The following is a 21,781-nucleotide window of genomic DNA, read 5'->3' as shown; positions in this document are numbered from 1 at the left end:
AATATATTTCCTCATTTTCCACATTTTCATATAATATTGTCAAAAATGTTATTGATTTAGAACCATCTGTTGTACTCTGAATGTAAGTGAGTTTGCTCTCTTTGTTAGTTCACAGTGTTCATTTATGTAATAAGTGTAGAAAAATACTGATTTATTTTTTCACAACTTCTGGACTTCTGAACTCCTCGTCAAAGCAAGAGAAATCTTCTTATTCATCTGTTGAGAACAGATCTTTTGTAGGTACAGCTCTCATCTTGGATTACTATGGATGAATTGTGTGATTATAATTAAAAAAATTGATACCTTCCTTTCTGATTTCCTGGTCAAGTTGAAATAATTCCATTTATTGTGCAATAGGTTTTGCATCATACATATATTTTCAGTATCACAGATAAAACCAAGAAGTATGAAACAACCAAAACATTTATTGACAATTTGCACTTCGGAATTACATTACATATTTTCCCCCAGTGCATAAAATTCATCTGCGAAGGTCATACAAGTTCAATAAAAGCTCTGATTGATTCAGAAATTATTCTATTTTCAATAGGAGAATCTCAGATAGATCAAACAAGAGATGAAACAAAACATGAAAAAATATGTCAAGATATTTCCAACAAAACACCGCGACTCCAATCTACTGGGAGACTTTCGAACAAAGATCAATTGGAAACACTGATAGAAAAACTGGAAAATATAGTGAAATCACAAAGGTTAGTATGACATCTTCTTAGGAAATATTTTTGTGGTGGAGTCACTGTATATTGCAATTTTCTTCATATGTCACTGTATTAGTTAAAAAATAATGATCAGAGCTTCACTCACAGCTTTGGTTTTTACTATATTTCACCAAATTGAATTTGGATCTTTGAAGAAACGGTTACTTTATTCGGAGCCTGCATCACTCCTTTCTGTTTTTCGAAAAATATAATGAATTAGCACCGGCAAATGTTAACTTGAAAATCGTAAAATCAGTGTTGTGTATTAGAGGTTGTGCGTTAATTCAATTATTTACAACAATGGTGTTAGCACTTCAACAAAGAACTGAAATTATTTATATTTATGGAAAATGTCGAAGATGCAAAGAAGGACAACAACAATGTTTCAGGAAAGATATCGCGGTTACTCAATGAATATGTACTAGAATTAGTTGCTAAGCACTACAGCAAAATCCTCTAGGTGCAGAGCGGTGCCTCTTCGGAAGTAGCGATTCACATTGGATTTGAATCGCTGGAGGTTAAATTCATTTGGAAAAACATTCTCAGGAAGTATATTTGAAATGAACGCAGTTCTTTTAATGAAGGAGTTGTGAAGAGAGAGCAGTTTGAGGTGTACTGAGTTGAACTTCAAAACAATGAGCAGCCACATTTCGTCACGTATTTCTGATATGTACCGCTCTTGTTGGAATCAAATATGTCAAGTCACTCGAACACCTTTCGTGAAACTATCAATAAGAAAGAGACAAATCTTCAACTTTTCTTCAATGCTCCAGACTATTGAGGTTGCAAGTGATGTTTGTGTCTCCAATCAGGTGGTTGGTTTTTTTTTTGGATGGAATCCAGCAGCTTCAGGGTGTGCTTAGGGATAGAGCTCCATATATGTGAACAATACTCCAAAGAAGGTCTGATCTGATATTCATGAAGCATCAAAAGTTACTAAGATTTTTGCAGTTTTCTGGCTCGGAACAGTGTTTCAAGCTTTTGAGAAGCAGCTTTTGCAATTCCAGCGACATGATTGTGTCAAGACATATTGGTGTCCATTTTAATCCTATACAAACTTATCGAAGCAGAAAGCGGAATTGTCTATCCTGACATTATTATATCTGGTTCGGAGACATTCATCTATTTAGAGAAAACCAAGGCCTGGGTTTTCGTGGCATTGAATTGAACCTGGTTACTTTCATCCCAATTCAAATTCACCACTAGATCCACATTTGAATATGCAATTTGCTGCTGCCGGTGAAGATGTGTATCCGCAGCCTATATCCTGGAATCCAAATGGAATAGCGAGACAAGTGTGCTGTCGTCAGTAAAGTTATATATTAGGTTTTCATCAATGAATCGTTAATATACAATAAAAAGAGGGTTGGATATCATATGGCTCCCTGGAGAACGCCAGTGTTGATGGTGAAAGTATCCGAGATATATCCACCAACGACCACTTGCAGAAAATGTATTTTCAAGAAGCTGAAAATCCATACACGAAGACAAACCATAGAATCGAAGTTTGGCCAGCAAACCCTCATGCCACACACGGTAAAAGGCGTCAGAAATATTAAGTTTAACAGCTATCGACTCTCCAGGTTTCTTGATTGCGTTAGTTCAGTTATGGTGACATACGATAGATGATCACTACAGATGTTAAAATACTGCAAAATACTGGTGCGAGTTCATTGGAGCACTCTTAAAGTTCGACGGCGGGCACTTCATCAGTACCAGAAGTTCAGTGAAACTGTTTCCATTGATAACAAGAAAATAAATAATCACCGTGTTTTTGATGAAGCAGCGCAAATAGAAGTTTCAGGCGCCTTTATTGGAGAATCCTCCACATCACTTCGCATTGTGACGCGCCACGAAACGATAATGAAAGCACTAAATTGAATGAATTTCACCGGTATGAAATGAAAATTCTTCGAAAACTTCTACCTTGAACTACATCAAACCCTTCTAGGATTATTGTAATTCAATTGAAAACAATCCTACGAAATGTCCCGCTCAAAAACAATCGTGAAATATTTTTGTAGCCTCATTTCAAATGATTGAGATTCGATCAAGTGCTCATTCGATAATAATTTTAAATTTCAGCTCATTCTATTCCGATTTCACTTCAAATTGCAAATCTCAAGTAGGAGTTGATAAATCTCACTTCTGTAATCAGCATCAAAAATCGAATAGATCGCTCCCAAAAAGCTGTAAGGAAATTCAAACAGATGGTAAGTGGAACACTCCTCATATTAACATCTATTTCACAACGTGTGATGATTTCGGTAGAAATCACAAGTCAAAGAAAACACAGTTGATTCCCAGATGGTTCAAGTTTCGACATTTGAGAAATATCACTCTTGTAGAACAATAGCTGGTTGGTGGAGAAGTCCTTTTCAATTTCATTAAGTTCAGTGGTTCTATTGATAGTAAATGAACAAACAACAAAGAAACATCTTCATGATCCACCCCATTCAATATACAAATTATGGATGCAATATCAATACGTTCATACAATTTATCTATATTCATTTAATTATTTTGAAGTTTTCCACGAATTTTTTGTGGAGAATTTATTTTGCGAGAATTCTTTTCAAAATCATTTCAATCACTATAACCGTTCATCAGATATCCACATAATAAAATGGAACAAGCAGTTCAGTTATTTTTGATCAATATAATTACGATAAAATCTATTCATCTTAGAGAAATCGTAGATATACAGGGTATTCCAAATTAAGAAAGCACCATTGCCAATTCCGTTTTTATTCATACAACAAATTTGGTTGAATGGGCAAACTAGTAAAATTTTCAATGGCCTTCTCGATGCTGAAAACAAAAAAAAAATGACAGTCGGGTTTTCACAATATTTCCTAAAATGTTTTTTTTCGAATGGAACACCCTATATTTTATCATGCATTTCGATTCAATATAACTCTACATGAAGTAGAGAATGAGCGATTTATGTGGGAATATTTATTTCTTTCACTAGTACAAAAGATTTCTTATAAAATATCGAATAAATATTCAAAAACACAAGCTTCTTGTTCAACACATATTTCAGAAATCCACGAAAATAAGAATATAGAGGTGTCATGTCTGGTGAACAAGAAGGCCATTTAACAGGATCATTTGTAATAATCCATCTGTTTCCAAAACAGTCTCCCATTATTCTTTTACGCCACTGAAGTTATGTGCTGGTGCTCCATCCTGCTGAAAATATATCATCTAATAAGTCTTCAGATTGAAATCATCGAAACATCAATACTAAATCGTCTTTGAGGATTGTGGGAATGGATTAGATTACCTGAATAATGGAAATTTTTTCAATTAAACATCACAAAATTTAAAAAATTTGCCTCATCGCACCATATAATATTTCTATGGAAGCATTCATTTCCAATCGTGTCTCAGGGTCACCAGGTTCTACTGTTTGCACTGGTCCTAACTTATAAGGAGAAATCTCATGTTTCTTCAGAATTCCTTGAATAACAGACAGTTGAACAGCTATTTCTCTAGATGAAAGTCTGATGAAATCATTTCGATTTACCTCAAAGTAGGCTAAAACGTCCATTTCTGTACCTTCAAATATTACAGAACGTTTTTTAGTTCTCCTCTTCTCAAAAACTTTCTCTTTGTTACTGAATCGACGATGAAGCACAGCAAAAAAAAACGCCCATTAGGTAATTCACGATCGAGAAACGAATTGCTGTAATGCTGGAGTGCTATTATGCTATTTTTCTGGCAAACCAAGTAGGATTCTAACATATCACATTTTTCTTGATGCGAAAACGGCATTTCGAAAAATATTCGAAGAGTAGTTGAGAGTGACAATAATTTATGACATTGTCATGATATACTTGAGGATATTTGACATATAATATTCCAACAAAGTTTCAAGGCAACTTGAATACTCATAATAATTCTGTTTAATCGAATCACACACACATTTTTTTCCAACCGCATTAATATGACGCTCCAGTATTTTCTGTTCTATACAAAAACAGCTTCAATGTTATTATTATAGCAGACATATTTTGATTCACAAAATGAATACGGCTAGTGGAATGGCTTTACGATGGAAATTATCGTTTTGTAAATCAACACCAAATAGCTCAGTGGTGTCAAGTGAGTGGTACGACATGATGATCACGGTTTTCTCGATTACAAATCCTAGCGCAATTTTTTCTTTCTGCTGTTAGTAACATAAATTGCCATTTGTATAATTACCAAAATTAGGTGTTTGGACAATCATTCAATCATGAGGTTACATTTGACAAAACAAAAAAAATTGTACTGTGAAATAAATGAATATTTATAGTCTAATCAATAAGTTCAAAAACATGCAAAATAGAGATGAAGGTCCTAAAAATATGAGCGATAGCTCATTCGATTCGAAATCACATTAGAAAAATGTTTTTTTAAGGATTTTGGTGCAGGTAAAAAATTGCAATTGTGATTAACAAAATAAGATTAAAAAAAATGGTATTTAGTTTTTCGGTAATAACTCAAAAAATATTATTATTTAAGCAATTTCAAAAAGAGCACGTTGAAGAGAAGGAAATTTCCGATAGAAAAGTCTCATCTCTCGAAACTCTGAAACTGTAAATAGGGTTCCGCGCGGCTGTTACGGCATGCGCGCGCTGCCGCTGAAGACAATTTATCAAAAAGAATAATTTTTTCATAACATAAAATGTCGTTTCAAAAATTTGAAAACAATCCATTATCTTCTTAACACTTGAATGAATCGAATCCCGTAGAAAAAAAAGTGTTACCACTATTTCTTAAAAAGTTATTCAATTATTAACTAACAAATTTTTTCCCAATCTCCGTTGGCGTAAATAATGGGATAAAAGGTATAAATAATTGGCCTACTATTTTTAAACTTCGTGGAGCCCTTTTATAACTATTGCAAAATGAAATATCTATAACTTGTTGATAATTTTTTTTTTTCAATTGATATGCAACTATGTCTGTTTTCACATTAAACAATGTGACTTATTAACATAGGATATGAATTTTTCACGTGATTTGCTTATTGAATTGTTTTAAACAAATAGAGAAATTCAATATTTTTGAAAATTTTATTTTGCTAATTTGTTGTCTACAAATAATTATGATTAGAAAAAAATCTTAATTTCAATTTTTAATTATTAAAAATCGATTTTTTTTATATTTTGATTGCTTAAATGATTAGTTAGGAAATAATTTTGCTTTCAAAAATCATAATTTACACTTCTAAATAGTTTGGCAAAAAATAATTTTTTTCATTTATTATTTAATTGTTTATTAGTTCAACAATTTGTTATGAACAAATATTGACCAACGTTATATTTTTTTTCTGGAGCAGAAAAAAATTATAAAAACAGCTTTATATAAAAGAAGTGCCATAAAAAAATGTTTTTTTTATTTATTTTAATACTTTCTAATATCAATCAATCAATAATTTTCATGACACTTCTTCATATAAGCGTTGGTCAATATTGTTGAACTAATAAACAATTGAATTATAAATAAAGAAAATTCTCCTATTGAACCGGTTAACCGTGTAAATTATGATTTTCAAAAGCAAAATTATTTCTTAATTAATTATTCAAACAATAGAAATATAAAAAAATCGATTTTGAACAGTTAAAAATTGAAATTAGTAATCTTTTTTCAATCATGATTACCTCTTGACAACAAAATAGCGAAAAAACATTTTTTCAAAATCGTTGAATTTCTCTATTTGTCTAAAACAATTTAATAAACAAATCACGTAGAAAATTCATATCCTATGTTAATAACTGCCATTGTTCAATGTGTAAACAGCCTAGCTAAATATCAATTGAAAAAAATTTTCATCAACAATTTTTAGATATTTCATTCTGCAATAGTTATAAAAAGTCATAATTAACAAATTGATAAATTTTTATGAACTTTTATCACAGGATCGTATGGAGTATATATCAAAAGGGCTCCATGAAGTTTAAAATTTATAAGCCAATTATCAATACCTTTTATCATATTATTTATGCCAACGGAGATTGGGAAAAAAATTGTTAGTTAACAATTGAATAACTTTTTGAAAAATGATGATCAAACTTTTTTGTACGGGACTCGATTCATTCAAGTGTTAAGACGATACTAGATTTTTTTTAATTTTTAAAATGACATTTTATGTTATAAAAAAATTATTACTTTGGATAAACTCTCTTTAGCGGCAACGCGCGCATGCCGTAAGAGCCGCGCGGAACCCTATTCTCAATGTCAAATTAAAATTAATGGAGATAGAGTTTCGGTAGTCGGGACTTTTTTGTCGAAAAATTCCTACTCTTTAAAGAGCTTTTTTAAAAAGTGCTTGAATATTAATATTTTTTGAGTTAATAACGAAAACCTGAATACCATTTTTTTATTCTTATTTTGTCAATAACAATTGCAATTTTTCACCTGCACTAAAATCCTTCGAAAACATTCTTCTAGAGGTGATTCCGAATCGATTGAGCTATCGCTCATATTTTTAGGACCTTTATCTCTATTTTACATATTTCTGAACTTGTTGATTAGACTATATACGGCGCTCATTACCAACTTTAGGAAGAAAGATGATATGAGTCAATTGAAAATCTTTATATTTGAGATAGACATATTTTAAGAGGATATTCATGTTCGGGAAAGAAAGGTTGTGGAAAGCTATAACATTTCTTTCCTGAAAGTCAAAACCTTTCCTTCCCGAAAATGAATATCCCATTAAAATATGCCCTTCTCAATTGTGAAAATTTGTTTGAATATGGAGAACAAGAAAACTACTTCTCCAATTTCATGCAGAAAATATGGAAATCTTCCAAAGAAAGGATACAATCAATTTCAAAATAAACTTCACAGAAATGTGTAGATCATCCAAATAAGTTTCAGACTTAAACTGGAATAAAAAGCCACCTCGAAACAACTACTTTCATATAAACATAGAATTACACGAAAGAAAAAATACCTCTGAAATAACTCCTTTTATATGCTTATTAGATTATATAAAAACGCTGTTTCATAATCAGTTTGTGCTCCAAACATTGTTATGGAATTGAATCATACAACATTTACAGAATTGTTACACAATAAAGTATATGAAAGAGGTAAAATTTCGCTTACATGGAACACTGTCATCCTCAATGGCGGATATCCGATTTTTCGGAATAAGACACTTGCCTTATTACCTCTTCAGGCAATTGCCTACTCATGTCATCGATGACAGTACGTAATGACATTCTGTCGCTCATTTGATTCAATCCGAGCCATGCGAATCTTGTTTAAATTGAAAGGGGTATATTTTCAGGAGATATTAATTTTTGGGAAAGAAAGGTTTTGGCTTTCTACTTTTACATCATTATATAAAAAATGTTGGAATCTTACAAAGAAAGGAATTAATTAATTTCAAAATGAACTCTTTACAAAGACGTGTATATTATGCAAAGGAGTAACTTTCAGTCACAAATTGTAAGAAGAAGCTTTTTAGAAACTATTCTCATATCAACATTGAATTACACGAAAGAAAACAAAAATGAAATAGAGAAGTAAACTACCCTGCACACACACCTCGTGAGTGATTGATACTGGACGGAATCTTGAGAGAAAAATAGATTTGGTGAAGTTTTTGATATTCTTTCAGGTCAAAATATTTCTGGAATATATGAAATCCAACCCACAAACGCTATCAAGCCTTTCATGGTTTTATGTGACATGGAAACTGAAGGCGGCGGTTGGACTCATATTCACAGAAGATTGGACGGTTCCCAAGACTTCTTTCTAGGCTGGCGGGAGTATAAATTTGGTTTTGGAAATTTAAACGAAGAATTCTGGCTGGGACTGGAAAATATTCATATTTCTACAGGTAACTGATATATTATGAATCAAACATATCATTCATGATTTCTAGAATTTCCGAAAATGAAAGTTGTTATCAATATGGTTGTATCACAAAAAAGCGATTCTCCTTTTTATTGTATGAATTGAATTTAGTATCTGTGCCTGTTCATTCACAATGTGAAAATGTTTGAGTCTCATTTACTACTGAACAAAGAGCCCTATTGATCTTCAAAAAGCATTTGAGTCAATCCTAGATAGCGTGAATCAGTTTTTTATACAGAAATGAGTTGAATTTCATTTGGCGCAAAGGCCTTTTTTAGTTAACGAAACAATTATTCATGAAAGATAATAATCAATTGTATAAATGCTTATAAATAATTCTCAACTAACTTTTATTTGAATCAGTGACAAGTGAAACTGAACCAGCACTTTGGTACATCATTCTATGAATTATTTTTAGTCTAGTAGTGAAGAAACCGGTTTTTTTTCCTTCAGTGTTAAATAGTCATGAAGTTTGATAAATATGAATATTAGAGAATTCGGTTGATCAATTCGATGTTTTTATGATTGGATATCTTCGAAAAAAATAGTATGTTGTTCTATATCTTCTTTTCGTTGATGAATGATGAGTTGAACCTATTGAGTTTTCCTGGGATATTTTCACTCTAATTGCCAGGTTCATTGATACATCCAATAATATAAAAGCATATTGTGCATTTGAAATACTTTTCAGAATGAAAGATTCGAAACTTCGAATAGAACTTGTGTAAATATACATTTAGGATATGCTTGAACCAAAATTACTAAAGAAAAAACAGGTTGGAGAGTTATGATAATCCACTCTTCAATAATGTTACCAAGGTTCACCTTACTCATGAAATGCAGATAACAAATGTTGCTCTCAAATGGTAACAGTTATCTGCCTTTCGTGGCAGCATGACGAAAACATTGTGTAACGGTTCATTAATGAGAGACTGGGACAACCTGTATATACATTTCGATAGTTCAATCAAAATGGCGTGCAGGTGGATAGAGGACAAATGAAGCGACGGTGCGAAGCTTGAGTGAACGAATATCGAGCAGAGAAAAGGGTCGGTGCTGTTCGATAAAATAAATTTCAAACTTCATGTACCTATTTAACTTCAGAAGCCTGAAAAGAATCTAAGGTAAATAATTCAAGATATTAAAGAGTTGATGTTAAATTCAATAGATTCAACCTTATCCGGAAAATTTGGCTACATCTATATCATGATCGTTCACTGCCTGCTATGTCGTTGTCCGATTGTCTACCTTGAGCGCCGATTTCCATTTTATAAGAAATTCTGTGCGAGATACGCCTCTAACTAGCGTGGTTGAGAAAAAATTTTTTTAAATAATTTCGGTCTGGTCGTGTCTTCAATTTCACGAAGACTCGTGGAATTTCACCCCTTCCGGGGTGAAAACCTACTTCTTGAAACAGAGTGAGTACCTACATGTCTTCTCCTTCAATGTCAAGTGGAACATTGAAATAAAGAAGTTATGCGTTTTATTCATTATTGTTACCGAATGATTATTGATCGTTTAAACTTGTAAAAAATGTTTTCTCTTCAATATTGTTCATGCATACCTATTTTGATTCAATCGATAGCTGTTGATTGAACAATCCCTATTGATTTAAAGTATTGAGTTATAATTATCATGGAATTTTTATGTTCATATTATCTATTCATATTTATTGGCTTCACTAGAAACAAATCTCCGTGTTTCATGTGTATTTAGTTTCCTGCTACTTGTTTACTAATTCAGTAATATTTATGCCATATTTAAGAGAGTAGCAAAGCTCGTTGCCAATTATCATATATTCCCCATTCCTCGTCAATTTATATAAGTATATTTATTGGCTGGCGTCGTCTCAGCTTATTAAAGGACATCTTAATTTTTCAATCAGATCTCAAGAATTCGAATCCACGCCTTGGTTGTGACGTAGATAAAGTTGAAAAAAAATGAATGTTTTTTGAAACTTTTAAATAGATGAATAAGAACGATTTGATCGTAAAAAAGTGAGCAACTGGTCTTTCAGTAATTGAATTTTTCTGTAATTTCCAGCTCGAATAGAGCATTTTTTATTCTGTTTGTCGTGTTCGGGACGATAACCTGTGTTGTTGTCACTTGCGATTTATATACAGGCTGTCCCAATTCTCAACTAGTTAACGAATGATATTTGAATTTTTTTTTCAAATTCATATCACTCGTAGAGTAATATGCGTATCTTCAGTTACAGGGTGTACAGTAGTACAGAGTGAAATACATTGAATCACGTTGTTTTTTCTTGTTTTTTTAATCAAAAATTTTAATCATTGCTGTCAGTTACAATATGAATCATACTCATTTAAGAATGTAATGAAAAGAGAAATGAAAATTTCTATGTTCTTTACCATTTTTAATTGTAACTAACGTTACTGCACATAGAAATTTTCATTTCTCTTTTCATTATGATCGCCTACCACGTATTAATGGCTACATCCATCAATTTATTCAAGAGTGTATGAGTTGAATTATTAATCATCCATTCGGGGCGTAAATACTGATAGGGTAGATATTGATTTGAAGCAAAAATTTCTTCGTAGAGTACTGAAAAAAGATCAGTCACGTTCAATAATAGTTTATGCTGTCACTGATTATTCACATGACACGAAAAGGAAGGAAATCGACGAAAGTGTGCGATCTATTATCGGACTTGGTAAATGATTATGATGGAGTTAATGAAGACTTACCGAATCGTATTCGCAGTAGGATATTTCATGTTCTAGGCAGGATTTCACGGATACGAACCGACATGAGCGATGAAATTTCAAATTATAGGGGTGACAATAAGGTTATAGTGTCTGCTTCAGTGAAAGACTTGAATGAGACTGTTGAATGTCATCGTCGGAGTGCGAACTTTACGTATAATATTCATCGTCAAGAGACCGATGAAAAGTTTGTTTGTTGTTGAAATCCGGTTGATCACTTCATTACACTTCTCATATTTCAGGTGAGGCTGATGAAGTTACTAGGTGATGAAAAAAGCTTTGTAGTGTCTTAAACTGTGTGAACTGTTCTCACAATGAAGTATTGTGAAATAAACGTATAAAAATGTTCATCAAGGACTGACCATTTCCTTCATGAATCCGATAGATCACAATTAAATCCAAGTGATTTTTTTTTGCTAACCCAACAAGTACTCATCTTGTTATTCACGATAGCAATCATTTTTGTTTTCACCCTTTCCAGATTCTCAGTCCAGTGAGTTGCTTGTCGAGATCACTGACAGGGATAATATAACAGCATATGCACATTACAAGGAATTTGCGATTGGTTCCGAACAAGATGGATATCCATTAAAAAATCTTGGGAAGTCCAGTGGCGATGCTGGAGACTCATTAAGATATCATTTGGAAAAAAAAATTCACAACAAAAGATTATGACCAAGATGAGCATTCACAAAATTGTGCTGTTTTGGCAAGTAAGTATGATAAGAAACATATAAAAGCAAAAATGCCTACAGCTCCCGACAGCATGCCTGCACTGATTGTCAGAGATTGTGCATATGTTTTGGCTCGTCCTTCTACAATATTAATATATGGTCAATTTATGGTCAATTTATGAAAAATAGGATGTCGGTAATTATAGACCCATATCAATAATATGCAGCTTCGCCAAAGTGTTTGAAATCCTCATCTATAGCAGGTTATATCCTCATTCGAGCAATCAAATTACACCACTTCAATATGGTTTTATGAGAGGTCGCTCGATAATCATGTTACCCAATCTATCTCTGAAACCCTTGATAGAAGATACCAAAGTGATGTCATATATATGGACTTCTCTAAAGCGTTTGACAGATTTGATCACGGATTACTGCCATCGAAATTGTACAGGTGCGGATTTTCTCTGACCCTGATCCAACGTTTTCTATCATACTTCACTGACAGACGTCAGTATGTTATATTCAATGGCTTCAAGTTCGTGGAATATGCAGCTTCCTTGGGTGTTCCACGAGGAAGCAACCTCTTCTCTTCAACACCTTCATAAAGGACATATTTGAGGTCATTGACATCAATTGTTTGATATACGCGGATGACCAGAAATTATATTGTGAGATCAATGGCATCGAGGACTGTCTTCAACTCTTTCCCAATCTGAAACGTGTTGAGCAATGGTGTTTTCGCAATAATCTTCCTTTAAACGCCAGCAAATGTTATGTAATGACGTACACACTAAAAAATCGTCCATTTTCAAATCAATATTTGATAAACGATATTTCACTTCAACGGCCTCTCACATTCACCGATCTAGATTTTACCTTCGACACAAAACTTTTCTTCGTACCACATATTAAAGTAATTCTGTCTGCCACAAACAGAATGTATGGATTCATTGCAAGAATTTTCAGAGAATTCTCGAATCCATCTACATCAAAAACCTTATACTGTGCTTTCGTCAGATCAAAATCAGAATATGCATCCATAATCTGGAATCCATCTCATCAGTTGTATACAGAGAAAGTTGAGTCAGTACAACGTCGTTTCCTGAAACTTCTCTCCTATAGATCAAACAATATCTATCCACCAATTGAATTTCCCCTTGATGCATTGTTAGCTAGACATGCTATGAATAGCTTGAGTGGCTGTCGTGATTGTCACTACACTTTTTTTTTCTAAACTGATTAATAATTCAATTATTGACCCACATATTCTGCAAAAACTGAATTTTAATGTAACTAGATCAACCTCTAAATTGGTTTATCCTTTTTATCTGCCAATACCACGTACAAATATTCTGCAACGTTCACCTCTACATAACTTGTGTGTCATATGCAATTCTGCAAGTTGTCAGCTCGATATTTTTTACTGTTGCATCTCTGAGATTAGGTCTTTTCACTTCAGCTAATTCTATATGTATTGTTTTTATTTTATAACTTATTGTAATTGTATTGTATTGTGATTTGACTTATATCCCTGTTCTGCAGGTATGTACAACCTGCAGAAAAGTGTATAAATGAAATATATAAAATAAATAAATAAATAGATAATTAGATAAATCAATTGGATGTTTCCTGAAAATTGCTTTGATAACTTCGAAATAAGCATTATAACTAGTGACAAGCAGTCCCTAATGTGAAGAAACAATTACTGAAACACCTGACATGAATTTACCCATTTTTTCATTTAGTTGACCTTGAAACCCATGCCTCTAGAGAAAAGATCTTCATCAGATAGAAACATGTTCATCGGTTCATTTCAAAGAGATATGGTGCAGGGATTGCGGAGAGACTCATCCCAGTGTGGAACAATGCCACTTACTCAATGAAAATCCTCTCCACGAGGATTCAGTACAAAATTCTGGAGATATAATTATCAAAACTATCGAAAAAAAAAACAAATTTGGTGCTATGAATATACCTGTCGTTCCAATCTCACTCTACTCTTTTGAATTATTGAAGAGGTTTGGGGAGAAATTGTATCATGTGAAGATCCAAACAAAACACGATGCAAGTTCAATAATGATAATATCAACAAAATTGATAACAATGATAATAATCTCCATTTCCTCAAACTTGAGAATACAAGGGTAGCTCTCAAGAAGATTTTTTTAACTAACTGCATACTTGTTATACAAATATTACATTTGAAATGCTAAGTATGCAGATAGTGAATAGAAGCATTTTTTCACCTTACCCACAAAAATTTGTGTAAACTGGATTGATTTCATTGAATTTGGTAACATGTTATATAATTCAATTTCAGCACGCCTCTGAAATATGTCATCTTTGTTTGTCTCATATAGGTAACAGATTCATTGTCCTTCATTAGCTATAACCGATGTTGACAAATGGTGAAATAGAAATGAATCCCTTTAAATGTTGAATGCATTATTTCATTATTTAAGTATTTAAATAATTTTTCAAATAAAAAGATTGAAATGATAAGTTTTAAATACGTTGTTTTAGAGCTCTTTCATGAAAACTACTTGAATTTCGTCAGGAGGAACGTTCCCTATTCAGAATATGAATGGACGAGAAAATCAAATTGTTCCAGTGCGAAAATAACATGCAGCAACAACAGACCATATACTGTAACCTGAACATGAATGAACATATCTAGAATAGCATCAACAGACCATATACTGTAACTTGAACATGAATGAATATATCTAGAATAATTCGACCGCAGGAAGTTGATATTAACTTCAGATCGGAGTTGCCACAGAACGAAACAATGGGTTGCGAGTTTTTTGAGAAAAAAATTAGCTTGATCAAACCAAGAAAGCTGAGAAGCTATGAAAACTACAAGAAATTTAACTAGTTCATTATTTTATTCCATTACATTCAGATCACTAGTCGAGAACACCCTCAAATCGGTTTCATTTTCATTCAGAACCAGTCCATTTGAAATGCAATAATTTTTTATTTTATGAACAGATACAGATACGTCAACACTCAAATCATCGAAAGTCTTGGATGAAGATGCTACTACTGTATAATCTGCAAAAAACATAGTGTCCCTCAAATGATCATGAATATGAAAAGTAGTGTGCCGATCAAACACCTGTTTCAACTGATAAAGAAGAAGACTCATAAATATTAAGTCACTACAAATCATTTGTACTATTTGAATTCAGTTATCAAAAATAGATACTAGCCATTGTGATGCATTTTTACGAATCCCAAAATTATTGAGTTTTTGGAGTAACAAGTAAGTCAATGATATAAAATAAGCAGAATACATTCAGTCGAATTGTTTTTATCGTGATAACCAACAATATATTTATGAAATTGAATAATCGCGCTATGTGTAGCTGGTTCCTTCCCGAAACCGAATTAATGGAAATAATATAGTTCTTTCTTCTCAAGTACCTAGATAACTGTAGAAAGAACACTTTTTCATGGAAGGTCCTGGAAGGGTCTGATGAGAGCTTGTCTCAAAGATGTTAGAAAACATCCAGTGATGAAGGGACAATTCAAAGGATGGCATATTGACATGATATTCTGCAACATATTTGAGAATTGAGTATGGAACATAAGAGTTAATGAAATGAACTGGTAGAATAATTCCTTATAAACATCTCAAAAAGTACAAGAAGATAATAACATGGAACTGGCTGAAGATCGTTCACTCTGAGATTTTATAGTAACAATCTGAGTTCTTTTATCAATAGAATTGAAAGATTGAGCAGCTAATTGAAGGTCATCTATATTTATTTTGTTCTGATATGGATGTAGTTAGTCTCATTTTTTATCATTTCAGAAACCGCTTTCGAAATGTTACCTAACTTGATAACTTTTTTCGCTATTTTGCATATTCTCAAACTATGATATTGTTTTTTTTCAATAATGGGTCATCATATTACTTACATACAGAGTAGATATATATCTCTTGAATAATCACTGTTTGATTCGATTTCTGGCGTTAATCAAAAATTCGTATCAGGAATATTTTTTTGTTTGAATAATTCTAATGGAGAACTTTGTGATGAATTTGTAGTGAAAATTTGAATAAAATTTTGAAATTCACGTCAAGGGTATAATTTTGATGAATAATAAACCAATCGGCTCGACCAGATATTTTTCTCGAGATAATTTATCTAGTTGAAGCAGGAACCATTCTGTAATGTTACATGGCTGATGGACTGCAAATGTCATGATGCTCCCTAGGGGACTCGGGGAGTAATTAACATCGCCTACTCAGGACACGAGGCTAATGACCAATGTAGACGATGTCAATAACACGAAAAAAATAAACCAACCTACTCAAGACAAGAGTTGCAAAATGTTACTTTCTTTTTTTAAAAGCCTTTTATAAGTTATGAACCCGAGTTCGCTAATCCAGCATCACCCAGGGATAGAGTTATATCCGCTGTTCCAGAAGCGACAAAACAAAGCTTATAAATAAATGTTCTTGTTGCCTTAGTTGAACTGTAAATGTTGTATGTGTCCAAAATGAATTCTTCTTAAGAAATAATTTTCCAATATCGCATGCCTAACTTATAAATGGTTCTGTCGAAAAATGTGCTATTTAATGACACAACTAGTTTCCGTAAAATGATCATTCTTGGTTACAGAAAGTCAATATCAAAAGTAGTAAATATATCATTTATGGATACAGGGTAAATCATTCAATTATTTTGATAATGCCAAATGTTAAAAACAAATCTTCAATGTCTTCATTATGTCCAATTTAAAATTAATTATAAGTTTTGAGGAAAACAAGTGAAGAAGATGATTGACAATGTTTCATGATGAATTTCATTAATTCGAACTTTCATTTTCTGATATTATATAAAATGATTTGAAATCCCTGAAATGACTAATAAATAAAAATGATAATTGAAAATGAAGTGCTGAAAATAACAATTATATTAAGCAAAAAAACCTGAAATGAAATAATAGTGAAATAAAATACCAGTAAAAACAGAACAATTGAACAAAAATAAAAAGTTACGAGATTTCAAACCAAGTTACTTCACGACGTTTCGATTGTTAGTATCCACAATCGTCTTCGGTTGATGACTGTCATCACCATCTTGAACGCGCGGAGGCTTTGTTTGATTTCTATGACAGGAAAAATGAATGCGTTGTTGATATTTGTTGAGAACTGTCAGACGTTAATGAACATATCAGGGATGTATTCAATTGATGAAAGGACTGGTATGCTATTCAGTTATGCAAAATCAAATAGAAATCCTCTTTTGGCAAGGAATATGTATATTGAGCTATACCCGAGTTGTCAAACATCCAAATGTTTAGCCGATTAGAAAGAAATTTGGAGGACTATAGTGCATTTGACAAAAAGAAAACAAGAAAATTTGTGGTTACTGAAAGTGAGAGGAATCAATTGAATGTAATGAGTAAGCAAATATTACCACATAAAAACTTACACAGTGAAAACATCTTTTTTTGAATTCAGAATTGGCCAGTTACAGACATTATGCCAATCAAAATTGTTCTTTACCAGGTTCGGAGTAAATGTTTGGTTGGGAATTGTGGAAACAAATATTCTTGGCTCTTTTTTTACGATAATCATTTGAATAGTGAAATATATCTTCATTTTCTATTCGAATTCGATAGCTACTTAGATGAATTGCCACTGAATATCTGCCATGAAATACAATATTTTCAACAAGATGGCGATCCTCCCTATAATGCAGCAATAGTAAAGGTACATTTAGATGCAATATTCCCAAATAAATGGATTGGAAACAAAGGATCAAATGTACCAACCCCATAAATAATTTTGAAATGATCCATGAACTATTTGAGCTCAAGATATAATTATATTTGAATTCAACCGCGAAAAAGACGTATAATAATTGATGAATATATGAGTTTCCAAAATCAAAGTTAATATTCAATCAAAAGTGCACTCACCTAAGCCTATACATTCGAACCACGGAGCTCAGCAAGAAAGAAAATCAAATGATCAAATCTTGAAAACTGAAACGTGACTCAGACAGAAGAGAGGGAAATTTCAACATATCTGATGTTGCTATAGTTCGACACGTGAAAGCCATTTCAACATATCTGATGTTCCAATAGATCGACACGTGGAAGGCCATGTAAACGAGGTCACACGAGGGTCCAGTTTTGGACCAAAAACAGCACGAGAAACTCGTTAAAATTGATGGGTATTGCACAATATACAGATGGTTACTCAACAATTTCTTTGTGTATCATCCTGTTGCGAAATATCTATAACAATTCGATATTGTAAGCCAGTGACCTTCTCACGTACACCAAGACATGTGTAGGAATAATTAGGCCAACTTTGATGGCAGTGAGACATGTTTAAATAAGCCAATATCGTTCAGATCCAGGAGTCGAGTGAAGAATCAGACAAAGAGAGTTCCGAGAGTCAGATTCAGAGAGTCAGAACTAGATTAGATTCTAGATTCAGTTAAATAGCCATGTAGTTATGAATTAGTGAAAGGTGAACTAATTGAATAGGAATTCAATGGGAGATTACAAAAAAGTGCGGAAAGTATAAAGTTGCTGTGCTCCGAAAGTTCGATGATCTACGGCGAGATGCGTATTTTTTTTTAAAACAAGCTGTAATTTCAGAAATAGACTTGTAATGTGATATAATTGATACTCATGTGAAATGTCTCATGCCTCATGTACTAAACGAGTTTGTGTCCTCCTAGATTGTGCATCAATGTAAACGTATAATATAGCCATATATATTAAACTACAAAAAAAATAATGAAATAAAACATGTTTTCTATTCCTAACCAAGAGACACGTCCCACCCATATTAAAGATCTGTGCGACCTGCTGTATGAAGTTAAACTTTTGTTAAACTTATAAAATGACCGCTCGAAATAACATGTATCCAACAATATATACAGCGGGAGCGTCACACAAATAACTGGCCAAATCGAACCCTAGATCTTACTCCTGTAGATATTTTTGTCTGGGGATACATAAGAAATGAGTTTTCTCAACACCAAGTACAGATATCGACCATCTCAAACAGAAAATAAGAGATGCATGTAGTACGGTAACACCTATTATGGTAGATAGACATATACTTTATTGTCCAAGAAAATACAATCTTATTGATGAAGCTCGTTAAAAAATCAGGTATATATAACACTTCAAATAATAAAAGAAAAGAAACAATTTAAAACACAAATACACAGAAACACAATTTGAGCAAAACTAATTTTACATATCTAATAGATGAAATATAACAATAGAAAATAAAATTTAACAAATTGTAGACAAAATATTTTGTATATTCCCTTTCAAAAGATGTAAATACCAAATATACAAAATTTTAACATGAGTTCACATGTCATGGCAATACAATAACATATATCCCAGTATAAAATATAATTTGAAGTATAGGTGTCAATATAAACAACAAATAAAACACCTAATATTCACCTAATATTCATCAAGATTGTAGTACGCTTCAGTTGCGAGGGCATTTTTAACAAGATTTCTGAACTTTTATAGTTTTTTTCCTTCCTAATTTCGTAAGGTATATGATTATACAGCTTTCTACTTTCATAAATTAAAGAATACTTTGTCTGGCTTGTTTGGAACAGGAAGATGTATTTTATTTTCAGTAACTTGCTGGGTTATGTAATTTTTATGTTCCGGAGTTTCAACCATATTATGTTTTTTGTAAATTAGGCAAACAGTTTCAAGTATGAAAATACAAGTAACAGTGAGAATTTTTTCTCTCAAAAATAATGGTCTGCATGACTCATGCACTCCCACCTTGCATAAGTATCTAATCGCTCGCTTTTGCAAAAGAAACACTGAATGAATGAAAAAGTTGTTGACTGCAAAATCCCCAGAAGGCAACACCATATCTCAGGTGGGAGTCAATCAGGGAATGATATACCATTTCTGTTGTGGATGAACTCAGTTCATTTGAAACTATTCGAAGTGCATAACATCCTGATGCCAATTTTCATTCAAAGCTGAAATATGTTGATCAAATTTTAATTTGTTATTCATGAAGATTCCCAGGAATTTAGATTGCTTTTTATTCTCAAGAATTTGTCCATTCAAGTATAAATTGTTAATATTACAGCTGAAGTTGAGTTTGTTCGTTTTTATAATATTAAAGCACAAGTAGTTAGTGTCACACCATTTTTTCACAACTTCTAAATCACTAGAGATAGTTTCTTTCATATTAGAAGTATTTTTTCCATGCCAAAGGAGCGTGGTGTCATCCGCAAAGATGGTAAAAATTCCTTGAATTGAGAGAGTAACGAGGTCATTTACATAGGTGAGAAAAAGAATCATGTCCAGTACTGAACCTTGTGGAACGCCCCATAAGATATCCTTAGTGTGTGATAGTTTTTCGTTTGATCTTACTAACTGTTTTCTATCACTTAAGTAAGACCTGAACCAGTCATTACACACTCCTCTAAAGCCATAGTAGTTCAACTGTCGCAAAATAAGTTCATGATTTATAAAGTCAAAAGCTTTGGAGAAATCGCAGAATACTGCAGCTACGACCTCACCATCGTTGAGATGTCTGTAGACATGTTCAATAAAGGAAAATATTGCAACATTTGTGCATTTTGCCTTCTGAAAGCCAAATTGACAATTGATTATTATATTGTATTCATAAAGAAAAGCTAATACCCTTTCTTTCACCTTCTTTTCTATGATTTTTGAGAGTGTTGAGAGCATGGAGATAGGTCTGAAGTTATTTGGATCTTCTGCATTACCATCTTTGAAAATAGGAATTACAAGAGCTGTTTTTAGGCACACAGGGAAATTTCCAAGGGAGAAGGATTTATGTATAGCCATCACTAGTGTATTCAAAGCGGAATCGGAAAGGTTATTTGAAATTTTTACTGAAATTTCCTCAATACCCGTTGCATTTCTGTTTTATTTTCTTGCAAGATTTCTTTCAGCTCTTATAAATTTGTGTTTCCAAAGTGAAAGTTGTTGGGCATATTTACATCATTTATATAATCCATATGATTTGAAGTAGGAACAAGGGAAGAAATTAGTTTTTGAGCAATTGTGCGGTAAAAATTATTGAGTGTTTCCGGATCTATATTGACATGTTCTGGAATTTAATTTGATTTATTTTTCAGACTATTCACTATGGCCCAGATTTCTTTGATTTTATTATCAGCTTCGTTTATTCTACTCTTGTAATGAATTTCGTTTGCATGTTCAATTACTCGTCTGTAAATTTGATGATATTTTGTTGAAAAATGTTATAAAAAATTTATCGGAAGAATATTTTTGTATTGAGAGTAGCGATCTCAAGTTGGTTGATGGCCTTTCGATGGCCTGTTGATGGCCTGTGTAACTCATGATTCATTTATCTTTTCAATCATCATTTTCTGTTCAGGAAAACATTCTTCAAAAAATCTGGTTAATAATCCTTGAGAGGCGCCTATAGAATCGTTTGAAGACAAAACTTTTCCCATGCAGTTTTCTCGCAATTGTGTTCGAATTTGTTAAAATTTTTGGAGCTGTATAGTCTACCCAACTTGAATGATTTCTTCGAATTATTACTTTTAATAGGGAATTTGAAAATTATACCCTCATGGTCTGATAGACCAGCTGGGATCACACTGCACGTCAATTTTACTTCATCCAGGTTTGTGCAAATACAGTCTACCTATAGTTGAAGATGAATGTTGTGAGACTTGTGTTGGTAGATGTAGAATTTTTGTTGTCATAATTTATGTTGAGATTTCCAGCTACAATAAGCTGAGAATTGACTGGAAGATTTGACAAA

General features: G+C 32.6%; 2 protein-coding genes across 3 annotated transcripts in view; one reads left to right on the top strand and one right to left on the bottom strand.

Moving 5' to 3' along the window:
• Nucleotides 1–21,781, bottom strand: part of LOC111512054 (microfibril-associated glycoprotein 4) — a 123,672-nt gene that overhangs the window by 75,436 nt on the left and 26,455 nt on the right. The gene's annotated exons all lie outside the window — the stretch shown is intronic.
• LOC111507253 (fibrinogen C domain-containing protein 1-B) overlaps nt 1–21,781 on the top strand; it is a 32,278-nt gene that overhangs the window by 351 nt on the left and 10,146 nt on the right. Inside the window, exons 2-5 of the mRNA XM_023162542.2 lie at nt 358–713; nt 2,805–2,932; nt 8,344–8,565; nt 11,793–12,024. Of these exons, the coding sequence (XP_023018310.2) occupies nt 358–713; nt 2,805–2,932; nt 8,344–8,565; nt 11,793–11,986 (900 nt within the window). The 3' untranslated portion in view covers nt 11,987–12,024. The remainder of the gene's footprint in view (nt 1–357; nt 714–2,804; nt 2,933–8,343; nt 8,566–11,792; nt 12,025–21,781) is intronic.

This window comes from Leptinotarsa decemlineata, unplaced genomic scaffold, assembly GCF_025532065.1.
Source record: "Leptinotarsa decemlineata unplaced genomic scaffold, Ldec_3_MD MMD2_tig00000157_RagTag_RagTag, whole genome shotgun sequence".
In the NCBI taxonomy this organism is placed as follows: Eukaryota; Metazoa; Arthropoda; class Insecta; order Coleoptera; family Chrysomelidae; genus Leptinotarsa; species Leptinotarsa decemlineata.
Note: the sequence above shows the minus strand (reverse complement) of the source record. Positions and strands in the feature narration are given on the sequence as shown.